This window comes from Bombus terrestris, chromosome 11 (genome assembly GCF_910591885.1).
Source record: "Bombus terrestris chromosome 11, iyBomTerr1.2, whole genome shotgun sequence".
NCBI lineage: Eukaryota > Metazoa > Arthropoda > Insecta > Hymenoptera > Apidae > Bombus > Bombus terrestris.
Genome location: NC_063279.1, coordinates 13,505,162 through 13,533,057, shown reverse-complemented (window position 1 = coordinate 13,533,057; position 27,896 = coordinate 13,505,162). Strand labels below are relative to the sequence as shown.

Genomic DNA, 27,896 nt, shown 5'->3' with positions numbered 1-27,896 from the left:
TTTACAGTTCTAGAAGAAGAACGATCAGGAAAATCACTTTTCTTGAATTCGTTCCAGGTCTATATTGGATCTACGCGAATCTACATAATGGATCTGCATGTAATGGATCTCGTTTGAATTCTGTCCAGATCTAGAATTAATGTACGTACATGTTCGATTTAGATTCGCTTGCATCGGTTTCTAGTTTCGTCCAATGACACAGGATTCGTTTATCATTATTAGGTAATCAACTTTCTTATTAGTGGTAATTTATTGCAAATACTTCCTATAAAAATGTGCATAATAATTTGCATTATACATACAATTTGTTTCTGTTTATAGTAGCAGGCAACCTATGTACGTATATAATGTTTTATTAGAAATACAAGTATCTTATTTAAGTCTTTATTACAAGTCCCAGACCTGAAAAAATGTCTTTCGTAGCTAAATGGTCGAGTTAATTAATTAACAAATGCTATTTCAAATATATTTTTTCGAAAATTTACTTCTCCGAGTTCTATTATTCTTCTATCGTGCATACACAATACACAACGAGGACAGCTCAAAGCCATCGCTTGGCGAGAGAATTCTCTCCCACCGAAAGTCCTGACTCGGCCCTGGGGAGAATCGAATCGTTTTCTTCTTGTTGTGTCGGCGTCGGCGGTGTCGGCATTCCAAAGACCGAACACGATGCAAGAGAACGGCCACAGCCGGCCACCTATCGTACTCGCTCTCACTTCATGCTGCAGTTTCGCGTTCCTTTATGATTCTGCGTTCCATCAATAAAATCCACCCTCTAGCTCTCCTCTTTTCTTCACCTCTTCCTGCCTCGCCTTATTGTTTTCTCACCATCCGGACCACTCGATTAGCCTTCTTACATCCAGTTCTACTAAAAAAGAAAATTTTAAGGCAATTTTCTGTCGTAAATCGACTATTTTCCCGAGCTGCTGAGAAAATCAAGATACGACAGCTGTGACCGTGACTGAATGGGCTGACGACACGGACCGATCGATAGGAGCGAAAGACTAGAGGGCATAATGCTCTAGCGCGCAGCTGGCGATCGAAAGAAAGGAAAGTTCACAGCCGTAAAGCGTGATTTTAGCTCGTGACCCTACCTGCTGAACTCATTTCCACGCACAGCTACCTCATATTCTTTGCAGTTTCGTGCAACCGGTAGTTCTATTGATATCAGGGATCAAATTTATCGAAATAGATGTGTCAAGTGATCTTCGAAATATTAAGTTGACAGTTCAGACTAAATATTTCTAGTAGTATATTATTAGGGCGGAACGAAAAAAAAAACTAAAATTATGTGACTATTTTCTTGTAGTAAAAGAACTCCACTCTTTCAGATTAAGCATAGAAAACAAAAGAGTTAATTTTCGTTCGAATGAATTTTTAGGTTCCTACGCAAACAAAACAGTTTTAGATAAATAAATTCCGTTGAAGATTTTTGTATTTACAATATTTTAATTACTTATGATATTTTAGTTCTCATAAATTTTGTTTTTGAAATAGTATAATTCTATATAATATTCATGGTATTTCCGTCATCCGCAGTATAATACGATTAATCCTTTGATTATTTACTGTAGTAACATTAATTAATGAGCATTGTTTGTTTGATTGTTTACAATAATAACATTAATTAATCCTGTTATCTTGTTTTAATTAAAAAAAAAAAATGACTGTGCATTTTGTCGTGACACGTTGTTTATCAATGAATACACGTTTGTTCTATCAACGACACGCTTCTTGAAGAGTTCCAGCAAAAGCCATTTAAAAACGCATAAGATTTCATACACATAAATAAGACTCAAGGTCGCGTAAGTAGTTGGCGAATTTTTTTAGCGTCACGTGTGCTTGTTTTAAGTAGGAAAAAAGTTAATAAATTTCTTTTTGTTGAATATACTAGACGAAACCAGCGAGTGACGTTTTATTATAATATATCTTGAAGATATACCTTTTAATGACTGTTAAATTTAAAACGTTCACGTGTTCAACGCGTGATGTAACACGTTTATATAACACTAAGAGAAGTTTTTTTAAATTCCTATATCCAAGAATTGTTTTAATTCAAAATTTACGATTTTCCTTGTGTTTGATATTTATTACATACTATATCACTACCAAGTAGTGACACACATAAACGCTACATTACTCGTAGAATATTATCGTTGTCCATTTATTATAAAAGGAATTTATATATAGGGACAATTATTAAAGTTTTTCGTACGCAACGTCTAACATGACTTTTTAACATTTTTGTACAAATAAAATTTCATCAAATCGAGCCATTGAAAATGTTCAGGAGAACCAATTATTCGTACGAAACTTTCTGAGCGGAGTTATTTAAAAAAAATTGCCTGGCCAGTCGATTCGACTGGCCGCTTCCTCTCCGTAAATCGCTATCTGCAAACGTTCAGGAAACGTTCGAGGATCGACCTTGGCCCGCCACGACTCTGCAGAATGGTATTAACAAGATTTCGGCACGTGCGTCGGAACTCTGACCGAGCAGGCCGTACGTGTGGCCTTTCGGCTCCCCTAATCGTCATAGTCGAAAAACGGCCTAAAAGTTGGCATCTCCTAAGCAAAATTCAATCTTTCGATTTTAACGTTGAAAAAATATTTTTCTTTATGAAATGAAAATCCTCCGATATGTAGAAATTTAATTATATATGCATATAACTATAGCTGCTCTGAAATGTATGCGAATATATGAAAATTTCTAAAGTACAGCAGATTATCGATCTATGAAACGTAGAATTCTTTTTCGTATAGTTCTGTAATTAGAGGATATACAGAAATAAGATTATGAAATTTTAGAGCAATAAATATCGATACTAGCGTAATGTAAAAAATTCTTGATTTGTAATACCTCTATTGACAATAGTAATACATTTATATGAATATTCATAACAAACGATATATTATTTTTTGAGAGAGGAAGCTTTATAAGCCGCTCCAAAATATGAAAGATTTTTATAGCATTCAGAGAAAATGCGTATGAACACGCGAACACACGATTTGGTCACAGACATTGCGAGTTCGAAATTGAAACCTGGATGATTTAGCTAGATCACGCTGATCCCGAAATCATGGCAAACAACGACAACCATTTTTATAGCTGTTTCTTCGTATTGCCGGCGTCGATTGTCTAGAGGTAAAAAATGGATTGCCTCGAATTTAAGCGATCGAGTCACGCGATACATAATCAACTCCCAGTTTGGTGTTTTATGAGCTTTTAATTTTTCTATCTTCTCTTTTTAAAGGGCAAAAGAAGAAATAGAAATGAGAATACTCGTGATATATATCTAGCTATAACTTTTCGAAAATTAATAATTAAATTCTAATATTTATAAAATAAATTCTAATATTTATTAATACCCCTAATAAATTCTTAAATATTTTACATCTTCAGTCAGAACATTAAAGAACATGAGAAAATTCCAATTAAATATTTAACATTTCTTTAATTGTAAAGAATATCTAAATATGTATTTATTTTTGTGAATTATCAAAATTCTTTTAGCTTTATTAATTAAACAAATTTCGTAATTCCGAAATGAATTAAAACATACGAAAAGGATTAAAATCCGCGGATTCTCCAAGGAACGCGGATTCGGTTCCATCTGGATAGTTTCCGGTTCTCAATGTTAACTGTGAGTTTTTAATTGCACAAACAAAGAAAAACATGCGCGCAAAGGGCAGCTCTTTTCGTTCCAACTCCTTGTGCCCTTGACAGATGCCGAGTGTGTTCGCGATTATGCTCTAAGATCGGGCTTACATACATGCAAACGCAATAATAAGTATACGTGTAGAGACTCGTACCCGGTTCCTCTGATATTATTCTTCAGACATCCTTTCTCTTTTTCGTCTTTCTCTGGTTAAGACTTCTCCTCTACTCTAGTTTCTTCGTCATTTTCTTCTTTTGGTCTTGTTACAGCGCACCTTTGCATTCTTTCTCCGCCTTTCTCTCCTCTCACGAGTGATCTTTTTCGTTTTGTTGCTTCCTTTCTGTCTCAACCTTGCGGTGTTTCTCGTCTTCAATATTTCCATGTGTTTTACGTATTTATGCGAGTAGGAATATTTTAGGAAAAGATTTTTTGTTGATCGTAAGATCGTTTTATGTTTTCGTCAGAAGAATGACAACTTTTTGGCTAACACTTTTTTCAGCTAGTTTCCTTTTTCTCATTTTTCTTTTCTTCCGACGCGAACTATATTTAGATCGTTACTCGCCCAAACCGAAGATTCAATCATATGATGTCATAGATGTATGTAAATATGCATGATTCGCAATATAACGTATCGTTAACATTTTCTTGACCTCTCTCACACACTTAATACACTTACACACGTTTGAATTAGCTGCTCAGTTTATGCAGATTCATATTTTTTTATTGGGCGCAACTTTTCTATAGAAATGAAACTTAAATAGGGCAATTTATTTCAATTGTCATATATGCAAATATTGTATTATACTTGAAGTATAATCTGTACGATGGACAGATTTCAATATTAAAATATCTAAATGGATTTTTTAAGTGTCACTTGAAATGAAAATATCTTTTTATTTCTTTATTTTGTGATCTTTTATTATCTGTTTTTATATCTTTTTTGACATTCTATGTTTTCTTCAAACCATGTCAAATACATCTTCATCATATATTCAATACCAAATTTATATCTCCAAATTGATTTTTCCCTTACGTCTCGTCGCGCTGTCGTTGAAATCGAATGACTTTCTTGACGAGTAATTTTTGATCAGATTTATCGCCATGCCTTTTCATTTGCCCTTGAATGGCGCTAGGTGATGCAACTTTGAGATTGTAAGCCAAACCAAGCCACACGAAGAGATACGGTACTCTCGTGAACAGACTAAATTTTTCTGCCATTCGATAGTCCCGTGGAAGAACGTAATGAAAATTCTGTCGATCTTCATCGAATGTTACGATCGTTGCTATAATAGATTCCAAAGGTCAGATCCTCCTGAAATGTGCACATAAATATAAGTATCCTATTTCATTAGTTGTGTCCACAAAAATATGGATTTGAAAAGAATCGCATGCTTTGCAAATTCTATATTTCGTACCTTTTATAATAAATAAACTTTATAAGATAATTGAAACCATATGGTTACTCTTATTTTTAATAATAGTTTTTGTATTAGTAGAAATAAACCCTCAAAAAGTTTAAAACGTATAAACTTTAGCTCCACTGATTTTATTTTAAATTCTCTTTTATATACGGTATATCGCTTAATTCGTGTTTGACTTCATATTGCGAAATATCATGTTCAGCAGTCTATGTATTTAAATTCTAGAAATTCTTTGTCCGTGCTTACACGCGAGCATAGACGAATTACATAGAGTTTTAACGAGTTGTGAAATACTTTCTCGTTATCATGATATTTTGAATTTAATAATCCAGCCTTTCGAAAGAGGAACAATGTGTGCAACAGAATTTAATACAATTACGTTAAATTAAATTTTAATATATTCATACTTTAATGTAATAAAATATATTAAAATCATAGAATAATTTCTATGAAAGCAACTGCTTTTTTATGCTCTTATGAATCTACTTGGAAATTAGTAAATTAGAAAAAGAAAAACAAGATTTTTCTCAATATAAAAGAGAAAATAGATAGATAAATCATTTGAACAATTATTTTTAAAATAATAAGGAACAAAAATAAAAATAGTTGAAATCCTATATTACGATTAAAATAAAAATTAGAGAATAGGAATTATAGATTCATAGTAAAATAACCATAAAGCAAGACCAGTGAAAAAAGCTCAATTTATAATACAATAATTCTACAAAACATTTTTTAACGTGAATCCTGATCTTGCTTTTATCGCATCGAGAAATGCGTCTGAACCTACAAATTAATCCGATCCAAAACGAACAAATCTAGAGCATAAATGAAAAGAAAAAGTAATCCAACGGTTGCAGGAAAAAATTATTCATGAAACCAGTTCTTCGATTAACCAGTTAAATGTCCTTTGCATCATATGCATAATCACAGTGAAGACGTTTTTTAAATGTATATTACTTGGAGTTTCGAGTGGAACGAGTTTCAAGAGAGAAACAGCTGAAGATGGCTTCACGACACACACGGGCATCTGTTCGTTGGCCACCTGTCGGCAGGTGCAAAACGTACAGCCCGTTACCTTCTACTCCTGTATCAATTGGCCCTTTTGTTTTCGCTGCTACTACCACCATTCCCGTTTTACTACGTACTACGTGCGTACGACACGCGTACGTCGCTGTTCCGGATGTTATCGACTCGACCACAGACTCATGGTGGTCCTTTCTTCCTCTTGATAAAACCCTTTAAGCTTCAACCATATAAACAGGAAGTATCTTACACCCCCTCCTCTTGCCTATTTATTTTGTATTCAGACGCAGATTGCGAATAATTCTTTGGGAACACCTGCGTGTTAAATGAACCTTTATTCTTTTTAAACTCGGCCTAGTTCCGCTGTTTCTTGTATTGGTATTTTATGAATTTTAGTTTAGTTCGTTTCGAAGGTTTTTATTGATTGAAAGTATAGCAAGATATGCCAGGATGACTTTAGTAGAAGTTCGTTCGTTTTAGCGTCAGTTTATTTTAAAAATATATATTTTTATATCGAAACAATTTTTATATCGACAATATTCGAACACCACGATATCTGACAAATACGATGTAAAAATTATTTAACGAGTATTGACTTAGAATGGGTGGAATAGATATTGATTTAGGTAAAACGTGTATAAAGATAAAAATAGTAGCAACGCGCGCTTTGAAGATCACTTTTTAAATCTTCGATACATCGTTGGGCCGCACTCGCAACACTTCATTTTAATTTATACTTTGTATCTTGTATCTTACACGATAATGATCATCGATGATATTTATCGCATAGATTATAGAATACAAATTATTAACGCACTAAATACACCAAATAAGTATTTATTTCAATAACATGGCATTCTTATTTCAGGCTGCGATACTTCAGCAGACTGCCGAATACATATACCAGCTGGAGCAAGAGAAAACCCAACTGCTGTCACAGAACTGTCAATTAAAGCGACTGGTGAATCAACACGAGGGTGGCGATGTTCCGATCAAGAAACGCAAACCGGACAATCAAGGTGAGTGTGCTCACTTTGATCTAAAGGAAGTTGACAATTTTATTTATAACGATTATAATGTGTCATTAACTAAATAGTATGTATCTTAAGTTGAAACTATACAATACGTCTTGAACACATACGTTTTATACAAAATTGCGAATCAAATATTTGTATGATTTTACTACGACCATAAAACTAATCTATCACTCTTGGAGGAAGAGCGCAATCTGCGAACGGACGATCACTAATTTACCCGCGTCATCAGAATAACTTGCTTTATGATACTGACTCATCGGGAAGATTCGTCGAGGAATTTTTTAATTTGTCGGTCGAAAGTGGTGTGGAGATTAATATAGGAGTCGTTCGTCATTTTCGTGCGAGTAATTACATTCCTGCAGGCTCTGCCGGATATTTTATTCTGTTCACAAGAGGGAAGAAGTCGCAATCCGATCGATAGGATCGAAACTTCGTTTACTTTCCTTTGACTCTCACGACGCGGCGCGATTAAATTTTCAATCTTACGCATCAGACAAAAATAAGGATGCTTCCTCTTTGTCTACGAAATCGTTGATTTCCACCGACTAATAAATTATTTGAATATAATAAGCGTTGATTTTGTGATCGTCATTCTTATATTTATGATAAGTTTATAAACTCATAACCTTTATACAAACTTCCATTTCATGACTATTGAAAAGAGATATGACGAAGGAAATTTTATTAAAAATAAAAAGAAAAAAAACATACGCACACAATTTAAAAATTCTCAGCGCGTTATTAATTAATTCCTCATTTTTTAGTTTTATCTTATAATTCCAGTGCAAGTAATATCCTTATTAAGAATGAATTTATTTACTATATATTATATATTTATTTTCTTATATTTATTATTATTAATTTAGAAGTCTCGAATATATCATATATAAAATATTAACACATTCTACGCTAGAAAATAGTTTACTTTCAGAAGTTAGTTTTGTGAATTCTATTCTTTTCAAGCAAATCGACGATATGAAATACACGTAGAAACGTTAAATAGTGTAGAACTTGATCTGCTTTTGCTATATGTGATTAAGTAATGAATTAACGATGGAATTTGTTTGTTTTAGGAGGTGTCGTGGTTAGTCTACCAATGCACGTTAGTGAAAGCGGTGACGAAGGATTGGGCAGCATGTCCCCAGAACCATTGTCGGTAATAACGGTGACCACAGAGGGACATTCTGTGGTCAACAGTGAGGTGGTAGAACTCAGACGACAGTTGGAAAGGGAACGTCACGCGAGGTTGCATCTAGAGAAGCAGATGAGAGCTATACAGAGTCAACTATACCCGGAAAGATTCAGGGATAATCAATTGATCACTTATCAGCCTCACGAGGTAAATTATTAAATAATGTTCTTCTTTTTATTGCATTGATAATAAATAATATAGTACATAGAAATTTCTCTTAATTTGTGAGAACAATGTGTAGAATATGAAGAGGGTGAAATTCTTAATTCCTGTTCTTCAGGTGATTGAACATACGGACAACGTGATCGCTCAAGAGACAGAGGAAGCGGTAGCGGCACTGCAGGTAGTTTCCGTGGTGTCCTTGGCACCGGTTGGCACGACGCAAACCGTGGACACGTCTAGTCCGGATCCAAGTTCACCACCCCTGTCTCCACAACCCGCCGATATGGTACCAGAAGAGATCAAGGAGGAAGAGACTGGACCAGGTTCGCCGAAGATCGTAACGTTTGGTCAGAACCAGGTGTTCTCCGCAATTGACGAACAGACTACCGGTGACTCTTTTTCCTCGTCGAGTCGTGTCACGTACGCCACGACTACGGGGGAGTTTAAAAACGCGTCACCTCAATATATCACCACCAGCCCCAGCAGGCCTTTCTCACCAACCGCGGAGCCGCAACGACTACCAAGCGTCCTCGAGGCTGCTATGAAAGCGGAACCGAAAGTAGAAGTTGAAAGGTGAGTGTTCTGGTTTCCTGGTTTTTATTTTCTGTTAATATTATTATACGTATTAATATATTAATGTTGCTGGTTACGTTATGAGTGGAAGCAAATTTGTATTTTTAGGAGAATAATTAAAGGAACAGAACTGTATATTTCTGTATATTATATGGGTTCTGCGTATTTTTATATCTTTGTTATATATAATAATATAAAAAATATAAACATAAAGGTCTGTAACATATTTATAGTGCAACTCGTTCCCAGCTTCTGTTTATATGCAACCTCCTTTATAGGTATTAGAAAATTTATAAATAATTAATAATATTGTATTGTAATGTATGAATAAATATTAATTATAAAATAATAATTTGAAATAAATAAAAATATAACATTTTATACATGCATTGAATTTTATATGTATTAAATTTACTGCATATAGATTATAGATATAACAAATTTTATAAAAAGGTATAAAAATAATGCCAAACAGAACGGTTTAATAAATTGATTATTCTATAGATGGAGTCAATTTTTAATATTAATTTCGTATAATATATCACGTCTTATATAATATTAAGAACATTTCTAGAAAAGGCAATGTGTCAACAAAATTAAAATATGCTATCGTTTTGCTTACAAGATATGTGTTTCAATTTTACGATGAACTTTACGTGATACATTTATATAGCCTGCATTTAATATGTAGGGTAAATGTCAAGGTAAATAGTAACACATGTCTTCATCTTATTAATATTTTATGATTCTTGTTATGAACGTCGTGCATTTGACTGATAACAAGACTTCAAAACTGTAAACAACTTTCATAATTTATTAAATAATTTTCATGCAGAATTATCAAATTTTCAATATTATTTTCGAATTTTCTGATACATTTTACTAACACAAATTTATTATGCTCGATGAAATTCATTATTATCATGCTGCAGGTATTTATACATTTATGAGAAATTTAATTGTCAAAATGTACAGAATGCACACAATATTTAATGACTGGAACAAAGTTCAATTTGTTTATATACATACATTAACATAGGAAATTGCATAAATATGCGGTTTGTAAAACTACATGATAGAACGTATAAAAGAAAAATCATTCTAATTCCAGGTTGCCGTCGCCTTCGAACTCCCTAGACGACAGTTCCCCTCAGGCGAGGCTTTATTTAGCGAACACCTCCAGACAGAATCTGGAAACGATCGTGGAGGCGATACGTCACCTGGAGGGGGACCATCTCTTCAGCGACGAGCCAGCGCAGGACATGCCGCTGGCGTTGACCAACAAACAAACGGTGAACACGTCGAGCAAATCATCTACTACGCCAGGTGCGTCGCCGACGGCGAAGCAGCGGCTACTACAGGCCGAGTTCCTCCAGTTCCACAGACAGCAACAGGCCCAGCAGCGACCGGGCGTGATCGTAGTGAAGCATTCGTGATCAAAAGGCGCGTCGCGATCAGCAAACTGAACGCGCGCGTTCGCCATGGCGAACTCGCCTCCGCTCGAGATTAATGGACGGTCGAAAACCCGCGACGCATCGAGACATCAAGAGACGCATCCTTCGAAAAGGGTGTACACAGAAACACGTACGTTAAGAATCCAACCGAGAGAATAAAGAAGAAGAAGAAGAAAGAAGGATGTTTCTGCGACACAGTCGACGCTCGAGTCGGAGGCTCCGTTTCCTCGAAGACGCTCGGGACGCCTCCTTGCGTTCGCTGTTGTAACCGCCGACCGACCATTGTATCGGTGTTGCTCTGTCGGCGTTTTCGTATGTTCCTACTGCCTGTCGTCCGCCGTCGTTTCGAGCATAGATCTGTCCCCAGAGTCCATCGAGATTCAAATCTGTTGCTGTTTACGTTCGAGGGATTAGATGATCGTTTATTGGTTAATAAGTATCGACAGATCAAACGAGAAAGCTATCTAACCACATACTTTCTATCGGTGGAGTTTGAGGTTATGAAAATCTCGAAACGAGGGTGGGGCCAAAAAGTCGAAGCTCGACGAAAGGATCCTCGCCACCGAGTCGTCGAAATGTTTCCCTCGTCCTAACCTTACTTTTCATCGCCCACTCCAATCATCCTCTCGCTAGTTCTTGTAAATACCACCGATATATTTTCCTCTTAGTTAGGTTCTCCATCGTGTTCCATTTCCGTTTTATTTTTTTTATTTTCTTTCTTTGCAATAAGAACACGATGGTGAACCCAAACGTTTCCCTCATTCCCAAGAAAGATTCTTCCCTGTCCTGCTGTCATCCCCAATAACACCCGTAATAGGGTTGAATTGTTAGTCTTTTCCCAACATTCATCCCCTTCATCACTTCGCAAATCGAGACAGCGAAGCGGGCGTTTCTCTCCTCGTGTGTTAACGAGACAGGATTTTTCATTTTCTTTTTTCTTGTTTTTTTTCCATAGACTTAAGGCGACATGCTACCACAATAATAATTATTCCTAGGTCGTAAGGCTGCGTATGCTGTATGTCGTACCGATATATACATATGTACACACGATATATACGTATATACATGAGACAATGTAACGAGTACGATCCCCTTCCGCGAAATGTGTATATACATATATGTATATGTATATGTATGTGTGTATACGTATATATGTATATAGATATATATAATGGATATATACACACACACAACATACACACATTTGCGTTTTCTTTTTTACATTGTTACGAGAATTCAAAGAAAAAAGGAAAAAAAAGGAGCATTCTATATATATACATATAAAAGATACTTATAGGAAGCGGATACACTCTCGACGACGCCGTACATTCTTTTTTCTTTTCTTTTCTCTGTTTCTTGTTTTTCTCTTTATGTTTCTGTTTTTTTACGATGTTCATATGGACTTAGTACCATATTATTCGAGTGATAGTTCGATCAACAGGATCGATCACACACATTGTACGCATACTACACGTATATATGTGTATATGTATATATATATATATATATATATATATATACATATATATATATATATATATATATATGTAATATACGTATATGTATATTACACATACACGCCGCATGCTTAATATTTGACACACATTAAGATGCACCTAAGCGAAATAGCCATAAAAAGAAAAATACCGATTGTTTCCATGAACCAATTTAGGAAGAGAAAACGAAAAAAAAACGGCAGAGCGAAAAACATAGTTATCCAGTCGAAGAGTGATCTCGTCGCACGAGAGAGCACACGCGAGCAAGAAATTCCGTTTAATCTGTGCCAAATATCGAGTAACCAGACTTTTTGTTCCTTCGTAGATAGTAGTAGTGCCAGCGACGAAAAACAGAAAATTGGTAGACTTGGCGTTCGATCCAAAATGGCGGCGATCAGCCGCTGAAACGATGATCATTCACTCCCTTCTCGTAAATCGTGTCTGGCATGCATATTACGACACTCGAGCTCGCGAGGCAGACTTTTTCTACCGTGTGTACACTTTTTTAATATTCACTTGTTCTCCTAACCTCAATCGCGAGACGAAAATTCGAAAAACCAAAAAAACATATAATAAAAAAATAACAAAAAAATATATACATGTATGTATATATATATATATATTGAAACGCAGAAGGCTGAAACACTGGGAGCAATCACCATCAACAACAATGCTTCGGTGATCCTCGCAACAACACTTTTCCCCCAACAATTTTTGTACGTCGAACGAAGCACGATGTTTTTAGGTTAAGAAACTTGAGAGAAGTGAGCCATGATTTCTTCGTGCCTTTTGAAGGGAAGAACGATCTACTCGATTGGATCGAACGCGATTTAAATACCGATCAATCAAATATCGTAGAACTTTGTTTATCTGAAAGCTGAAGTTATTCATGGAGGAAATAATGTGCATATATAACAAGAGCCTATACTATACATGACCCTATGACAAAGCCATATTGATCATCTGTATAAATTGAAAAGTAGAGAAGAGTGACGATGTTGCAGACACTATTTCTTAATCTTACTTTAGAATTTATTATTATTTTTGTTATCTCTTTGCAATAAATGATCTTGTGAAAGTAAGTCATTTGTTTATTGAGAATTGAATATTAATCATGTAGTCACGCAATGAAACTGAGAAATTGACAAAAAGTGATGCTGATCAATTTGGCTTATGAGGCGCTTAATAAAAGTTCATATTCAGGATTCTCTTGCACAATAATTTATCATAAATATTAATAAAATTAATAAATTGACAAATTATGAATTTTATGTGTTAGACTTCTCTTTTATAGGCACATGTTAAATAGGATAAGCAAATGACTTGTGATTTGTAAAAGTTCATTTATTTTATTATCAAAAGAACTTATTAATACTGATAATTTGTAACTTATGATTAGTAAAATGTCACTAATAATACTAATTTCATTGTGCAAGAGGGACCAAATAATCAGTTAACAAAATTTCGTTTCAATAAATGAAGTTCTACTATATAAACAGACACACATACATTCGTTTGAGTTAAACGCGTCTCTCTCTCTCTCTCTCTCTCTTTCTCTCTCGTTTTACGTTGCATCTTTTTTTTCTTAACCCTAGAAAAATAAACACGGACTGAATTACCGACATAACGCATGCGTCTAGTTATTTTTTTTCTTTGTCTCTTTTCTTTCCAGATCGAAACAGTGGATCCTTTCGATCGCCATTCGATATACCGACACACGGTTTAGTTTTCCATGCGATGAAGATACGGGAGAGTGTGTATGTATTGAGTTTTGAGCGAATATGTAGTATGCCTATCATCGAGAGGGATTTCATTGTTAGATATACATACACTTGTGTTTATAAGTACATAAGCAAAAGGCAGACGCAGAAAGAATTATGAGATAAACGAGGATGAAACACTGGCGTAAAGATTAAGAACTTTAGTTAACGTTTAGCAGCTAGAGAGTACGTAGGAATTGTTAGCAGCGAGTACACAATGAAGATACAACCATGTTATTAATATTGTCTATCGGTATGATAAATGTGAACGCTAATCCGTAATTGTACTGTGTGTATATACTATTATAGCGATGTTACGTAGGTTATACACGTGATTATCTAAGGCCGACGTTAAAAAGCTTGCAATGGAGAAGAAGCATAACGAAAGAGAGAAGAAGAAAGAAAATGGAAGAGAGTTTCAGTTTCTCGTACCTGACGCGACAACTTTTTCTATCACGCGTTCATCGTTTTTCTACGATTTTCAACGCCGCTATTTCCACGTTTTTCACACTTCGTTCGCCACGAAAACATTTCGTGTCGCGACAGGTACGGAGAGACCATTTATATAAAGATAGGGTTAACCTTTAAAATTCCACGATGAAAGTGTAACTAATGGAACTTTGATATATCGTACCTTCGAGGAATTAAGATAAACCTTGTTCAAGGATAATGTACAAAAATCTCGCGGTCGATGTTCGCGCGAGGACGCACGAGGGCCTAAGAAGTCGAGATACGAGTTTTCTTCGATCATTTTCATCTTTTCTTTCCTTTCCTAATTTTTCTTTTTTCTCTGACGTGGAAAAAGATAATTCGACGATTTCTTCGGTAAATTTCGTCAATCGTTTTTTCGAGAGTGATTTTATACGATTGTAATGGCGTGTATGCGCGCGATCGATCTCCCCTCTTTCGGCTCTGAATGCGTGATCACGCGTACGCGACACTTTTCGTTTTCTCGTGTTTCTTGCTACTCGATAACGTGCGTTTTGATAATTTAGTCAAGTCGCGAATAAAATATGAACATGAATATTACAGATCTGCAAGGAAATTAAATTGTCAGCGTTTATCGTGTCAATAATATTTTTTTAAGTTTTAATAAATCAGTGTTATTTAAACGATACTTCACACTTTCTTTTATTAGAATATTTTCTTCTCTATGAACACTCACTTAATGATGTCTCTTCGAAGTAATAGTTTTCAAGCGAATTATTTGGAAAAGACAGCCACTAATTTTTGTGAAATTAAGGTTTGCGAGAACTTCTTCGAAATGATAATTATTGAAAAGATATTGTATCTTGTAGCAAGGAACACTTGTAATTTAAATATTTGAGCGCTTCCATAGATTATGGAAAAGCTTGTACAATGTATACGAGAATGTTGCGCGCATACATTGCGTCTAAATGTAAGAAAGAAGCAGTGACGAATCTAGAGTACACGCGAGAAAACTACATACGCTATGCATACGCATTTACACAGCTTACTTTGCGAGCATTTAGGGGAAAAAGCCTTAACCTTCCTAAGGCTTCGTGCAACTCGATCAAATCTCGTTTTCTCTCGAGCTATACTTGTTCGAATGTTATTAAAAATCTAAGAATTTGAGAGAGAATGTACTTGTTATATCTTTGGCGAACAAATGCAGGCCTGATTTAATTATATTTCGTTTATGACGAAACGAAGTTCTTAGGAATGATAAGAGCCACGGTGAAGAGTACGGTGATGAGTAGACTGCGGACTTTTATGGGAATCTATGGTTTTATAAACACAACTAAAGAAATAGAATTTACTTGATCAATGAACTTTATTGGTAGAGATTTGTTTTATGTATTGAATTATTGATATGTATTTTATATATATTTTTGCATATATTATATGCATTCTGTCCATTTTTATCTTTTACATAAATGCATAGAAATCCGCGGTCGGATGATAAACAAAAGTATTGGCATAGATCAGCTTATTTTGTAAACTTTTATGTGGGTTTGTAAAAGACATGGTTCTTTGTTTATTTTTTTGTAAAATATAAGGAGCAAAAGTTGCAAAGTTATGACATTTAATTTTGCCATATTAATTGTACCCATTAAGGACAAAGCAACGAAATAAAGTTGCAAGAATGCAATATTATTGGAAGACACAAATACAGTAATTTATTGTTTTATGAAGATAAAAGATATGTTTTTACAATAATAAATACTATATGTGTGTATACTATATACATATATAAAAAAAATCAGAGTAAAAACAGATGGTTATATATTCTTCATTATTTGCGAGGTAATTTCGATACAGTTTCTTAACAATAGCGATGAAAATATATTACAAACAAAATTGAATAAGCAATCGTACGTTTTGCAGGTTTGCACAGAATTATTAAAATCTGATCTGTGCCAATATTTTTATTCATTACTGTATATACAGACTATAACTTGATGAGTTGGTGTATGGGTGGGTCTATCATGCGTTTCTTCCCTGTAATATATTTCTCGTAAAGTTGGTTCGCGGTAGAAAAACGCGTTGACGTGTATTTTGCCCAGTGTTTGACAGAAAGCGCTTTGAGGAAAATCAGATTTCGATTATTATATCCATTCTATGCTATTAAATAATTATAAAATAAAACATTAACGATTCCAATATTTAGTTATACTTCTATGTTTGAAATGAATTACTTATAATTATCAAGCCTATGTATTATGAAAATAGTACTCTTTCGTCCATTTAAATTTCGATATACAATGTACACGTAGCAATAGGAATTTCTGATCCAATTAAACTTTGCAAATCCGCAAAAATGTTAGAGAACAAATTTTTAACTTTGTTACTATCAACAGCGATTAATTTATTTTTTATTTTTCCTTTTTGCAATACACGTCAACGTCCTCGAATAGTTACGTTTAAATGTGTTATCGATTTACAGCTTTTAATAATTGATGAAACAAATACTCGGAAACAAAGGAAATTCCTCCAATTTTTACCATAAATGTTTTTTAATCTACCATTTACATCGCATACAAATTGAAGATCTAACAAAGAAGATAAACTATATAACAACGCAAGAACAAATAAAGAATGCAGAAAAATATAGAAGAAATGACGGACTTTTGAATGGCGTTTCATTGAACCTGTTTTTATACCTTGCTGCATTTCTTCACTCAAACGAAGAAACGATTTAAAACGATATACACACATAGACAGGAAGACAGAGAAGAGAATATAGAAGCATTTAAAACGCCACTTTAGAATTCGATAATTCCCCCGGTAAAAACGAAGAAAATAAATAATATAAATTATACATATAAATTCACGAAACAATGGTTGCTATATCTTCATTATACTTTAACATTACTTAGTTAAAAGAATCTTAATAAGAAAAAATTAGAGGTAAAATGCGAAGAGTCATCATAATAGTTTAATTACTATTATAAAGAAAAGAAAAATACAGGAAGAAAGAGCAAGAGAAACGAAGATGAAGAATAAAATAAGAGAAAAAAAGAAGAAGTAGTGGGAAAAAAGGAAAAGAAGCGACAAAGAAGAAGAAGAATCCTTTTAACATTTAGGCGAGCGTGGCTGTGCGAGCGATTATGAATTAATTAGAGGAAGTTTAATGTTAAGGCTAATTTCGATTTGTACTTTTTTTGCGGCAAATGGCGACTGAAAGCTGTTTCTTGATCGTCCACTGCGAATACAAAATGGACGATTAACTGTCTCCTGGGAATAAAGAAAGCAAACGTTTCTTTTTATATTCTTCGTCGTAACTAATATATATTAGAATTTTAATTGATAAAAAATATACTATTCAGCTGATATGTATGATTAATCTATTTGATCTTAACGTAACTTTTGTCTGTCACTTTGATTTCAAATGTCTCATTTAAAAGAAATTCAAGATTCTATCGAAGTTTTAAACGAGGACGAGGGATATTAAATCGATTCGTGTGCTCTCGAGTGTTCTCATCTCTCGAATAAGTAAATGACGTTGATAATGAGACTGAAAATAGTTCGAGAGAACGGAGTGCCTCTGATAAATCGATCGAGCATCGTAATTATTTTTCTATCACACTTTCGGTCGCCACAGGCCCAAAATCGAGGAAAAGAAAGAAGCACTGTGCATATTATAAATCCTAGAATGTTAAAATGGCGGCCACAACGTATTGCGTGTGTAAGGTTAATAAAAAGATGTATGTGAATAGCGTTAAAGATTGCGAATTTGTTGAGAAAGGAGCGTTAGGAACATAGGAGAGAATAGTGTGCGTGAGAATCGAAGTACACTTAGTGGAACAGCGAATAAACAAGATGAATAAGCGTTAGGTTCAAAGGAATTCTCGTTTTTTTTTTTTTTTGAGAATAGACCTGAATAACAGAATTTAGAGATAAATTCTTCGAGATGACATTCGTTTAAGGTGAGAGAGAAAACGGCGGTTTGGTTGTTTTCTTTTTCTTTTCTTTTCTTTTCCGCGTGTTTAACGTGTTTTTATTTGTAGGAAAGTCAGAATGTTTGTTTCTTGAATTTTACGAAGACAAACGAAAAAAAACGAAACAACAAGGGAAAATACAGTTCTTTTTCCTCTTCTTATAGAGTTAAGATTCAAATTAAAGACTGTATAAGACATTATATACATGCGGTTTTTCGAACAGCGTTCGACAATATTCGTGTATTTGATCGGCCGATAAATCAAAATTAATTTTGATCCTCCGTTAAATTAGACCTAAACACATAGTACTATAGTAGGTTGGACACGTCTAGAGTCTCTAAAAAATAATTTTTTTTCTAGATAAATTAGTTTGAATAAAAATCAATAAATTTTTTCGTATCAGTGGCAAAGAAACACGTTCACTCGATGTTTAATGGAAATGTTTGGAACTGAAAACAGAACAATTGATAAAGACAGGGACGTGAAAAGAAAAAACAGAGGGAAGAATTGATGGAACAATTTTATTGACTTTGAGATCGATGAAAACCATGTACCTAATTAGTTCGAAGCGCCGTCCAATTAATCGTTCAAATAGAAACGAGAAGAATGGGTGGAAAATTACAAGCTGTCGCGAAGGGAACATTGTAACAGTATTAGTCTTTTTTTTCTCTGTTCTTTACGATTATTTCACGAATGTAAATTGAAAAAGGACATGGAATAGAAGAATTCGATTTAAATGGCGGTGATACCTCGATTATGTAGCGATCTGACAAATTGGCGGCTATTTTTTTTCGTAAGTTTCGAACGTTGAAGAATGTCTAGTCGTTAGGAGCTAATATGCGTATATGATAATCTGTTTTATTCGCTCAGAAGAAAATCGAGAAGAAATCCATTGTGATCGAGGTTTCATCGTTTAATTTTCGGCAGGCCCTCGAACATCGACTTATTGTTGAAACGAAACGAAAGAAAGATTATATAATCTTAAATATAATGGACAACAAAACAGAAAACAATGAAAGCAAAGAAGAAAATGTTCCTCAAGTTCAAGCGCTACGTTTGCTTCGTGCGTCTGCATTCCCTCGTAGAAAGAACAAATTGAAGAAACGAAAATAGAGATGAAACAAATTAGACGAAAACAGATATGAATCACGGAAGAAACAAGAGAAAGCCGAAAAAGAAAATGAGGAACGTCGCAACGCGCCGTAAATTCCGTCTATATAAACACATGAAATGAAACATTGAGAACAAAAGTGAACTGGCTCGATAAACCAAACAATTCTAAATAACCTAACAATAATCGTTATTAAAATAGTGGTAGGCATAAAATATGCGTTGCATCGACGATTTCATTATTTGGCTTTCATTTGGAACAAATGAATTCCTAAATGAATTAATGTCATAAGCGACACATTATGGAATATTAAAAAGTTCGCAATGAAAAGTTCGTTCATCAAAAATTGAATGGTCTACGATATTAAGAAGAATGCGAAATCCACTTTTGTTTCCAATGTTTCGAACAAGAACAGACTGCCATTGATTCGAATGTACTCGTTTTGTAATCAATTCGTATAAAGAGAAGAAACAAACTGTGTACGACGGAAAGGGAGAGAACAATGAATGAGTGTCCGAGAACGCGTGAAACCGTTCCAATAATTAATATTCACATTTACTCTCACTTGCAAATTCACTTAAATAACATTTTCAAAATATTCCCACATTTAACTCTAACTTTACTTTCTCTTCCTTCTTCTATATACAATATTTTCATTTCAAACTCATCGACACGATAGAGATTGTAATTTTCTTGCATTTCTTTTTTCTTTGATATCGTGGTGCGTAACTTATTAATCGTCGAAATTTCACGGGGAAGCTTGTAAAAATAAATCATTGTTCCGAGCGACGAACTCTAATTTATCATAGATTTATATAGAACTATACTTTTAAAAGCTGCGATTTATAAATTATAAATATATTAGAGAGAAAACGATGTTTCTAACGATTATTTTTTTCTTTTTTGTTTTGTTTTGTTTGCGATCGGCTCTTGTTTTGGAGAAGATTCTGCGATTCCTTGTAGCTATAGGAAGATTTTTATCGATATAATTTTGTTGATTAAACTATTGAAACATTGGATGGACGAACGTTTAAACGGGAAATCGCACAGCGGAGAGAATACTGTTCGTTCTGCCATCTTTTTTTTCTTTCCTTTTTGTAATCTAGGCTGTAATTCTTAATTTTATTCTAGAATTCGTAAGGTTTATTTTGTAATCGATCACGAGAAAGAATGTTCTTGATTTTTATTTATTTCTTTCGATACTTCTGTTAAATATGTTTCTTCTTTTATCAAATGTTCACGCAAAAGGAAAAAATGAGAAAAAATAAATTCGCAATGGTACAGCGCTATTCTTTTCTAAACTTTCTTCCTTCTTAATTTTTTAATGAGAACATTCAATAAGATATTGAATTTCACGTACTAACAGTCAAACAATGCGATATTGAGTTAACCAAATCCGAGATAAAAAAATGGAATTGTGAAATAACGAAGTAATATTATTAACATTTAAATGTTTCTTCAATCTTAATACATCCTTAAGTTTATTACCCATATTCGAATATTCATCATTTACATAGTGACTTTTATTTAAAATTTGTCGGACAGTAATTGTTAAAATGCATCAAGAAGACGACTTTGTTTCGTGTAAAAGATCGATAACTTTAAATTTACAGTATTCTTATCGATGTGTGGGTTAACAAAGTGTCGATTTCTGCGGGATAATAAATAAATTCTTTCGTAAATTCTACTAAACTAAAAACAAAAAGAAAAAAAAAAGGAAAAAACAAGAAAAACGAAAAAAATGTGGAAAGAGGTGAAGAGTGTGCGTGCGTGTATGCTCGGAGATTTAATTACCACGTTCGATGATCGATAAACCGCTATCTAATTTACACAGGGCATTTAGTGCCAACGACCGTTACGAATAAGCAGTTACGAATAATAAACCGTAATTTGATAATAATTAATCGTGTCGTTTTAAGAATAGAGAGAATGGATCTAGTGAATTTTTACAAGAAACACCGGACTCTGCGCATATCTAGAAAGACTGTCGTTCTGTTCATCCCGAAAGGGAATAAAAATCATGAAGAAAATCATTAACCGAAAAAGATAATTAAAATGGAATCTCAACTTGTTATCTGTAATTTGCCGAGGAAGACCAACTTTTTGTACATTTTACAGAGTTTTTGATAGCTTGTAAGACGGATATACGTGAATGTTCTACCTTACGCATGCAAACACGACGAATTTTTATTCGATATGGAAATATTCTAAAATTTGTCCAATGGTTTTTATTCTTAACAAACAGGAATGAAAAATATATATATGATGATGACTAACTTGGCCCTGCGTTAGCCCGGTGTAGTGAAAAATATTTTTTACAAATGGCATCAAATTTACTTTTTCAAATAATTCCTAATACAGATTTAATATCTAATACGAAATTAATTAATTATTTTATAAAATCATTTTAAATGAAATTATACACGCGTCTTTCTTTATTCTCTATTATAGGAAAATTAATAAAAATATCAAATTTTTTACTTTAATGAAAATATGAAAATAGTGCGAAAATATATTAATTAAACGCTTAATTAAAATATTGTAAAAACACGGGTTAACGCGGGTCTAAAATAATCTTTTCTACGAGTTTCTTAAAGTCATACACGATTCACCGCCCTAGTTTTAAATTGCACATAACAAATGTATCTCTGGTGACAATGTTAAGTGCCTAATATCGCAGCTCGCACTCGATGCGCCAAGAACGTCACGTTCACGTGTATTTCTGGCAATGTATTAAGTTGTCCCGAAAGTTTCTTTCGTTTTATAAGGAAATAATAGACGCACAACATTTTTTTCTTTTATATTATTTTATTGAATTATGTATGGTCCATTTTGTCCTATTATTTCCGTATAAAACGAAAGAAACTTTTAAGATAATCTAATATTACATCAAATCCACCAATTTCGTTGTACATATATTTTAACAAGTTCCGAACAAATCTCTTTGAGGGAAGATACAAGATATACTAAGCAATATCGTTTCTTTTTTCACTTAAAAATTCTAATTGCCAAAAATCACGTCCACGCAAGCTTGTCAACGTTTTAAAAGCCTGTTCGTTTCATTCTCAATAGAACTGAAAAAAAGATGCTACGTTCTTATAGATCGATAACAATCAATCAAAGAGATTCTTTTCCTCAAGCACTTTTTAACGACAAGTTCAGTGAAGTGCAATCAATCGATAGACACGAGAGATCGCAAAGATTGTCGAGTTGCGTTTTCCAGACAACTCGTGCGGCAACGAAACAATTGAAAATTCAAACAGATCCAAGTCAATTCAAACATGTAATTACGCATAAATTAAAATTCATGAATAGATGAAAATTAAAAAAAAAAGAGGAAGAGAAATGAAGGGATGGAGGGAAATCGGGAAAGAACAATGTAACTCTCTATAAAGTAAAGTAAAGTAACTCGATTACTTTACCAAGGTTGAATTTCCAATAAGCATCAGACGTACACGTTCACTGCTTTCGACTAGACACAGTTACTGCATCCCTCTCTACATGGGACATTTTCTGCAAGCACGAGACGCCGCGTGCTTCGGTTCCACTAAACGCAAATCGCTTAACTCAATATGAACGTGAAGCATTTGTTTCTTTATGCATTCGTTATTTAGTGTACCTTTGTTTAGAAAAAAAAGATTCTTTACATATAAATAAAGTGGAATACAGTTTTAAAACAAGCCGAACGTACTACTTTATTGTATCGGTATAAATGCGTCTGTCGCGTATGTCAGACGTACGCGTCTGACGCTTATAGGAGATCGCGCCTTTAGATAGCCGATCGTTAATTTATCTTTTATTTATATAGGCGTAGACTAACGTGAGATTGTTGTAAATGTTCGATTTCGTTCCCTCGCGTACTTCTGTCCATCGAATCTTATTGTTTGATGAATAGCGCGTATAAATTCACTGTGCTCGCTGAGAAAATATGTGAAGAAAGCGAAAACAAGCGAAGCACGCGTGAAACAGCGAAGATTCAACGGAGATCGTTAATTAGATCGGTGAAATAAGTTGTTTTGTCCCGAGAAATCGGTTGATTTTATAGAAAAACGAAGAATCAATTTTTTTCTCACGAATTTTCTATTTCGATGTCTATTGCAAAAATCGATTCGTGGTAATCGAGGGCGATTAACGCGATTTGTTCGTACGTTTTTCGAATGAATTCGTCGGAACGAAAGAGAAATCGGGGATGAGAAGGCAGACAGGAAATGTGAAGAATAAAGAAACTTCTTGGGTGAAACGAATTAACGACATAGAGCGTAAACGTTGAGAGCGCGTATATTCCAAGCTGCTCGTAGTTAGAGAAAAGGAAAAAAAAAGAGAATTTAAAGTTTTAATAGAAAACTCGCAGAACGAGTCGATGCTCGAACGAGCAAGCAGGGGATGGTAGATTTAACACTAGAACTATCAAACTCGTCAGGATCGTGGATTTTAGTACTTTTGTCTTTACAATCTCGTGTTTACAAAATTTGTTCACTTCCAACAACTTGTAAATTAGTTTTCTCACTTTTAAACGCTTAAATGTGAATTTTTCCATTTCTAAAGAATTGAAACGCTCATTTTTATTGAGATAGAAACATAATCTCGTAGATGTATCTATTTACTTTTATTGTGAAATTGAAATGTATGTATAGTAGATTGTAATGTATTTAAACACACACATAAATCGGTAGTTCTATTGTTAAAAACGGATATTTTCTTTGCTTTTCAAAGGATCTTAAAGGAGCTTAAACTAAGTCAAGCGATCCTTTTTGTTGAAATATAATTTAACTAATTAATGTAAACACGTCTACTAGATTTTTAATCGATGCATTTCTTCCAATTAAGCGAAAGAGAAGAAAGCTGACCGAAATTCACGAATCGTAAGAAATTCTAATTTATTTCGTACAGTCGTTATTTATTTATTTCTACGGACTCTCGTCTATAGACTGCGAATGTTTATGCAAATTAACATTTTTATAAATATGATCGAAGGAAGCGAAACCTAAATGAAAGTTAGTTTCAGTCACAAAATACTACAGATGAGTATAAGAGAAAAGCATAAAAGTATATTTCCCTTGATTTTTTTTATTTCTTTTGTCACTTACAATTAGCTAAGATAGTCAAGTTAAATTAGATTCAGAGACGCAAGTTTTCTGACAATAGGCGATGAACTTATGAAATTTCTAAAGAATTTTTTAGATTCAAACGCATAAATATCCACAGTCTGCTCATCTATCGTCACGCGATTGTTAGTCGTTTTAGTAGACACTTCAGGGGATAAGATAACACGCGTTACTTGGCATAATTTGTTTTATTGAAACGAGCTCTAATGACTTCCAACGTGAAGATCTATTCCGGTCATCAAAGTATTAAGAAAGAAAGATCGTCGAATCTTGTAATTCGACGTAAATGAATAAAATAAAAAAGGAAAAGGAAAGAAAATCGAAGGTTTTCTAGAAGACCAGAGACTGGTTATTAAAAAACGGCGTTCCTTCTTTGAACTTTGATTAAAGAAAAGGAAGAAAGGACGCGAACTTAGATAGAACTAGGCGTGCGTACAGACGAAAATGAAAAATGTGCGAGAGATGGGGCGAAAGAAAGTCGTGTATATTTGTGTCTGCGTGCAAGAATTGTGAAAAAGAAAGGAAAAGAGATAGAATGGTGTATTCTAAGCGTCGTAATAATTAAGGATGAAAAAAAAAACGTAAAAAATAAAAAAGGTATGAAACATACGACTGCACTGGAGCGACTCGAGCGAATCGCGAAAAACCGGCCGACTTTGTATCTCGTTTTTCCACTTTATTTAACTCTTCCGGGCTTCAGGTGTTGACACACGATATTTTATAAATATTTAACAGATTAGAATTAAATTGGATAAAGTAACAAATAAGAATAAAAAAAGAGTGCAAATTATGCAAGGTTATCGGCTGATTCATAAATCGTGTAGCGAAACAAAGTTTTGCAAGCTGGAGAGCGAGATGACGGCGTCACAATGATCCTCGAAGAGTTAACTTACATTTGGCGATTTCGAATTCGCTCAGGTCGACCGATAGGGTTAAGATGTACTTGGTTACTATATCGACGACTAGAAAAAATAAAAACGTCGGAGAAAGCTCGGAGCGGATGTTTCGTGCAGACGCAACGGGTTCGAAGACCGGTCGTTTCCAAAGAGCCGCCAGGCGGTGTTTGAAACGTTTAAAACGCACCTAGACTTAAAAAAAGAAGAAAAAGAATTAATTAGAAAGGTAGAAATAGTTGATAAAAACAAGAAGACGACTTGATTTAAGGCATGTGTAAAAGACACGCGAACCCTTGCAAACTCGCGTAAGAAAATAACTATTCGAGAATAATATATTATCTTATCGGATAATATATTATACCCTTATATGAAAGATAATTTATTATATTAAATAACGTATTATTATATAAACGGCGATGAAACGTTGCACCATGTCGATCAGCAATAAAAAAAATTAGACGAGAACAAGAGAAAAAGAAGAATCGAGGGTTGCCTGTATTCTTGTTTTTCAAATTACGCGCTGTTTTCGTTGCGCGGTAAATACGAAATGAAAAATGTGAATTGTGAGACGTAGACGAATTAGAAATAGAAAAAAAAGAAGAAAGGAGGTATCGAAATGAAAATAATGAGATAACGAATGAAACAGATGAAAGTGCAATGTTTTATTGTTAAACTCGACTCGCGCGATGCACGGAACGCGCCACACGAGCGGAAAACACTTTGAGAAAAAATGTCTTCATACTATTTGCATATTGCTTTATTGTTATACGAACATTGTAACGATACATTATGATTAAAAGTAAAGGAATATTAACCCGGCGGTATCCATCGATTCTACCGGCGGTTTTAAGCCGTGCTCAAGAAATTACAGTGTGTATTTTGCCGAAATATTTTTCACGCGAAGATACGAGGCTCGACTTTTGTCTCTCGACACTTTCACACTGTCGACTGTTCACACTTTCTTTTCCATTTTGGTATTCAGATAATCTTTAAAATCTGTTTACTGATCGTTTTTTTTTTTTAATGAAGTTGCAAGATTTAAAATGTTATGTATGAAAACGTAATTTCATTTCGAACTTTTAAACTTATATTTGAATAAAAAAATTTTAAAAATATGTAGGGAGTCGAGACTGTAAGAACGACTTCTGAAAAATTAATTTTATTCGAATGAAGAAATAAAAATCGGAAGAAGGATATATGCAGAGTGTGAGAAGTACGAACCTCGTGAACCTTCGTCAGGAATTCCCTCAAATGACTGCACTGGTTATGCCCACGCATAGAATTTTGCCGCTTCCCCGAGAAGGCTCGCTTTAAAACCGCCAGTACGTAATTCTAGCTATTACGCGAGATTCGTTCACATATTTACAAAGGTGGAGCATTTTAATTCATAGGTAAAAACGGAAACGTTTTACTTTCCCTTCTTTTTCTACGTACTTTGTATATTCCCAGAATAACCATCCATTTAGAACGACGGTATGTAATTATGGACTAAAAAAAAAAAAAAAAAAAAAAAAAAAAAAAGAGAATTATTACGACTAAAACACGTTCATTTTACTGTTAATCAACCAGATTTTATTGAATCGAACGCGTTGATGTAAACGACGACTAATTTGTCGTCGTTAAACGTAATGATCTTCGTAACGATGTGACTCAATTTAGTTTTCCGGACTTAACCACCCCCTGTTCTTGTTTAGATGCGTATGCACGCGTGCATAGAAATGGAATCACGCGTACTACGAAGAGACAAGAAAAAATGATCTCAACAAGAAAATAGCCGCCTCAAACTTTCGAATGCTTTTTCACTCCGATTTCGTCCGTTAATTTTCTACTACATTTTAGATTCTAAAGGAGAAATTTCCTTTCTCAATCAACGAAATAGAATTTGTATCTTTTATTTGTAAGTAATCATTGTCGATGATCTTTTACTATATTTTTCGTTTTATTTAATATTTCCTATTTCTTTTTTTCTTCCTTTTTCTTTTTATATTTTTCGTGCGATAGAATACGCGTTTTGAGAGATGCCGAAGACTGGTAATAAATACGAAATCGAGTCGCATCGTTTCATCGACATTATTATCGTCGTAAAGATAACGTATAGTAAAACCTCGCAAATCTGTCGACGTTGGTGAAGCAATCAACCGGTTTCTTAGAGACTATAGAGAGGCAAGGGATTGCGCCAATAGAGAAGTACAAATTATTAAATGGAGAGAGAGAGAGAGAGAGAGAAAGAGAGAGAGCGTGAGAGAAGAACCGTAAAAATGCGAAATAAAATCAATCATTCGAGAATGAGATAATTGTGACCAATAACGAGTGAGGTGTAACGTCTGATTGTTTAGTTTCATCGCTTTTTATTCATTACCTTTGATTATATTATTGCTTGTAATAATTCATTCGAGATACCTTGAATACAAAAAGTAATAAACAATGTTAGCCCGTCTCTTGTCTTTCTTATCCTACTCCCAATGATTTATTCTATATTAGCAGAATATGAAGGAGCACGCGAAAATCCTGCGAAAAGCTGTTGACTGAATACGACAAATCTTCAAAAAAATGTTTAACATTCTTTCCTTAAATACATATATATGTATATACATACGTGTATAT

General features: G+C 34.1%; 1 protein-coding gene and 1 long non-coding RNA gene across 7 annotated transcripts in view; one reads left to right on the top strand and one right to left on the bottom strand.

The window, feature by feature from the left end:
• LOC100644452 (helix-loop-helix protein 11) overlaps positions 1-27,729 on the top strand; it is a 160,299-nt gene extending 132,570 nt beyond the window's left edge. For 2 of the 3 annotated variants that reach the window (XM_012313550.3, XM_003398945.4), the window contains exons 3-6: positions 6,972-7,122; positions 8,214-8,479; positions 8,613-9,067; positions 10,179-27,729. In XM_012313550.3, coding sequence (XP_012168940.1) covers positions 6,972-7,122; positions 8,214-8,479; positions 8,613-9,067; positions 10,179-10,503 — 1,197 coding nt within the window. In that variant the 3' untranslated portion in view covers positions 10,504-27,729. The remainder of the gene's footprint in view (positions 1-6,971; positions 7,123-8,213; positions 8,480-8,612; positions 9,068-10,178) is intronic. The other variant, XR_007225724.1, reaches the window with a different exon arrangement.
• The window catches only part of LOC105666235, a 31,539-nt gene continuing 3,834 nt past the window's right edge, over positions 192-27,896 (bottom strand). Inside the window, exons 3-4 of one of the 4 annotated variants that reach the window (XR_007225727.1) lie at positions 486-4,968; positions 192-402 (exon numbers count right to left, since the gene is read on the bottom strand). This is a non-coding gene — a long non-coding RNA (uncharacterized LOC105666235). Of the gene's footprint in view, positions 4,969-6,398; positions 6,419-27,896 lie in introns of those variants that run through there. The other 3 variants (XR_007225728.1, XR_002308136.2, XR_007225730.1) reach the window with 3 other exon arrangements.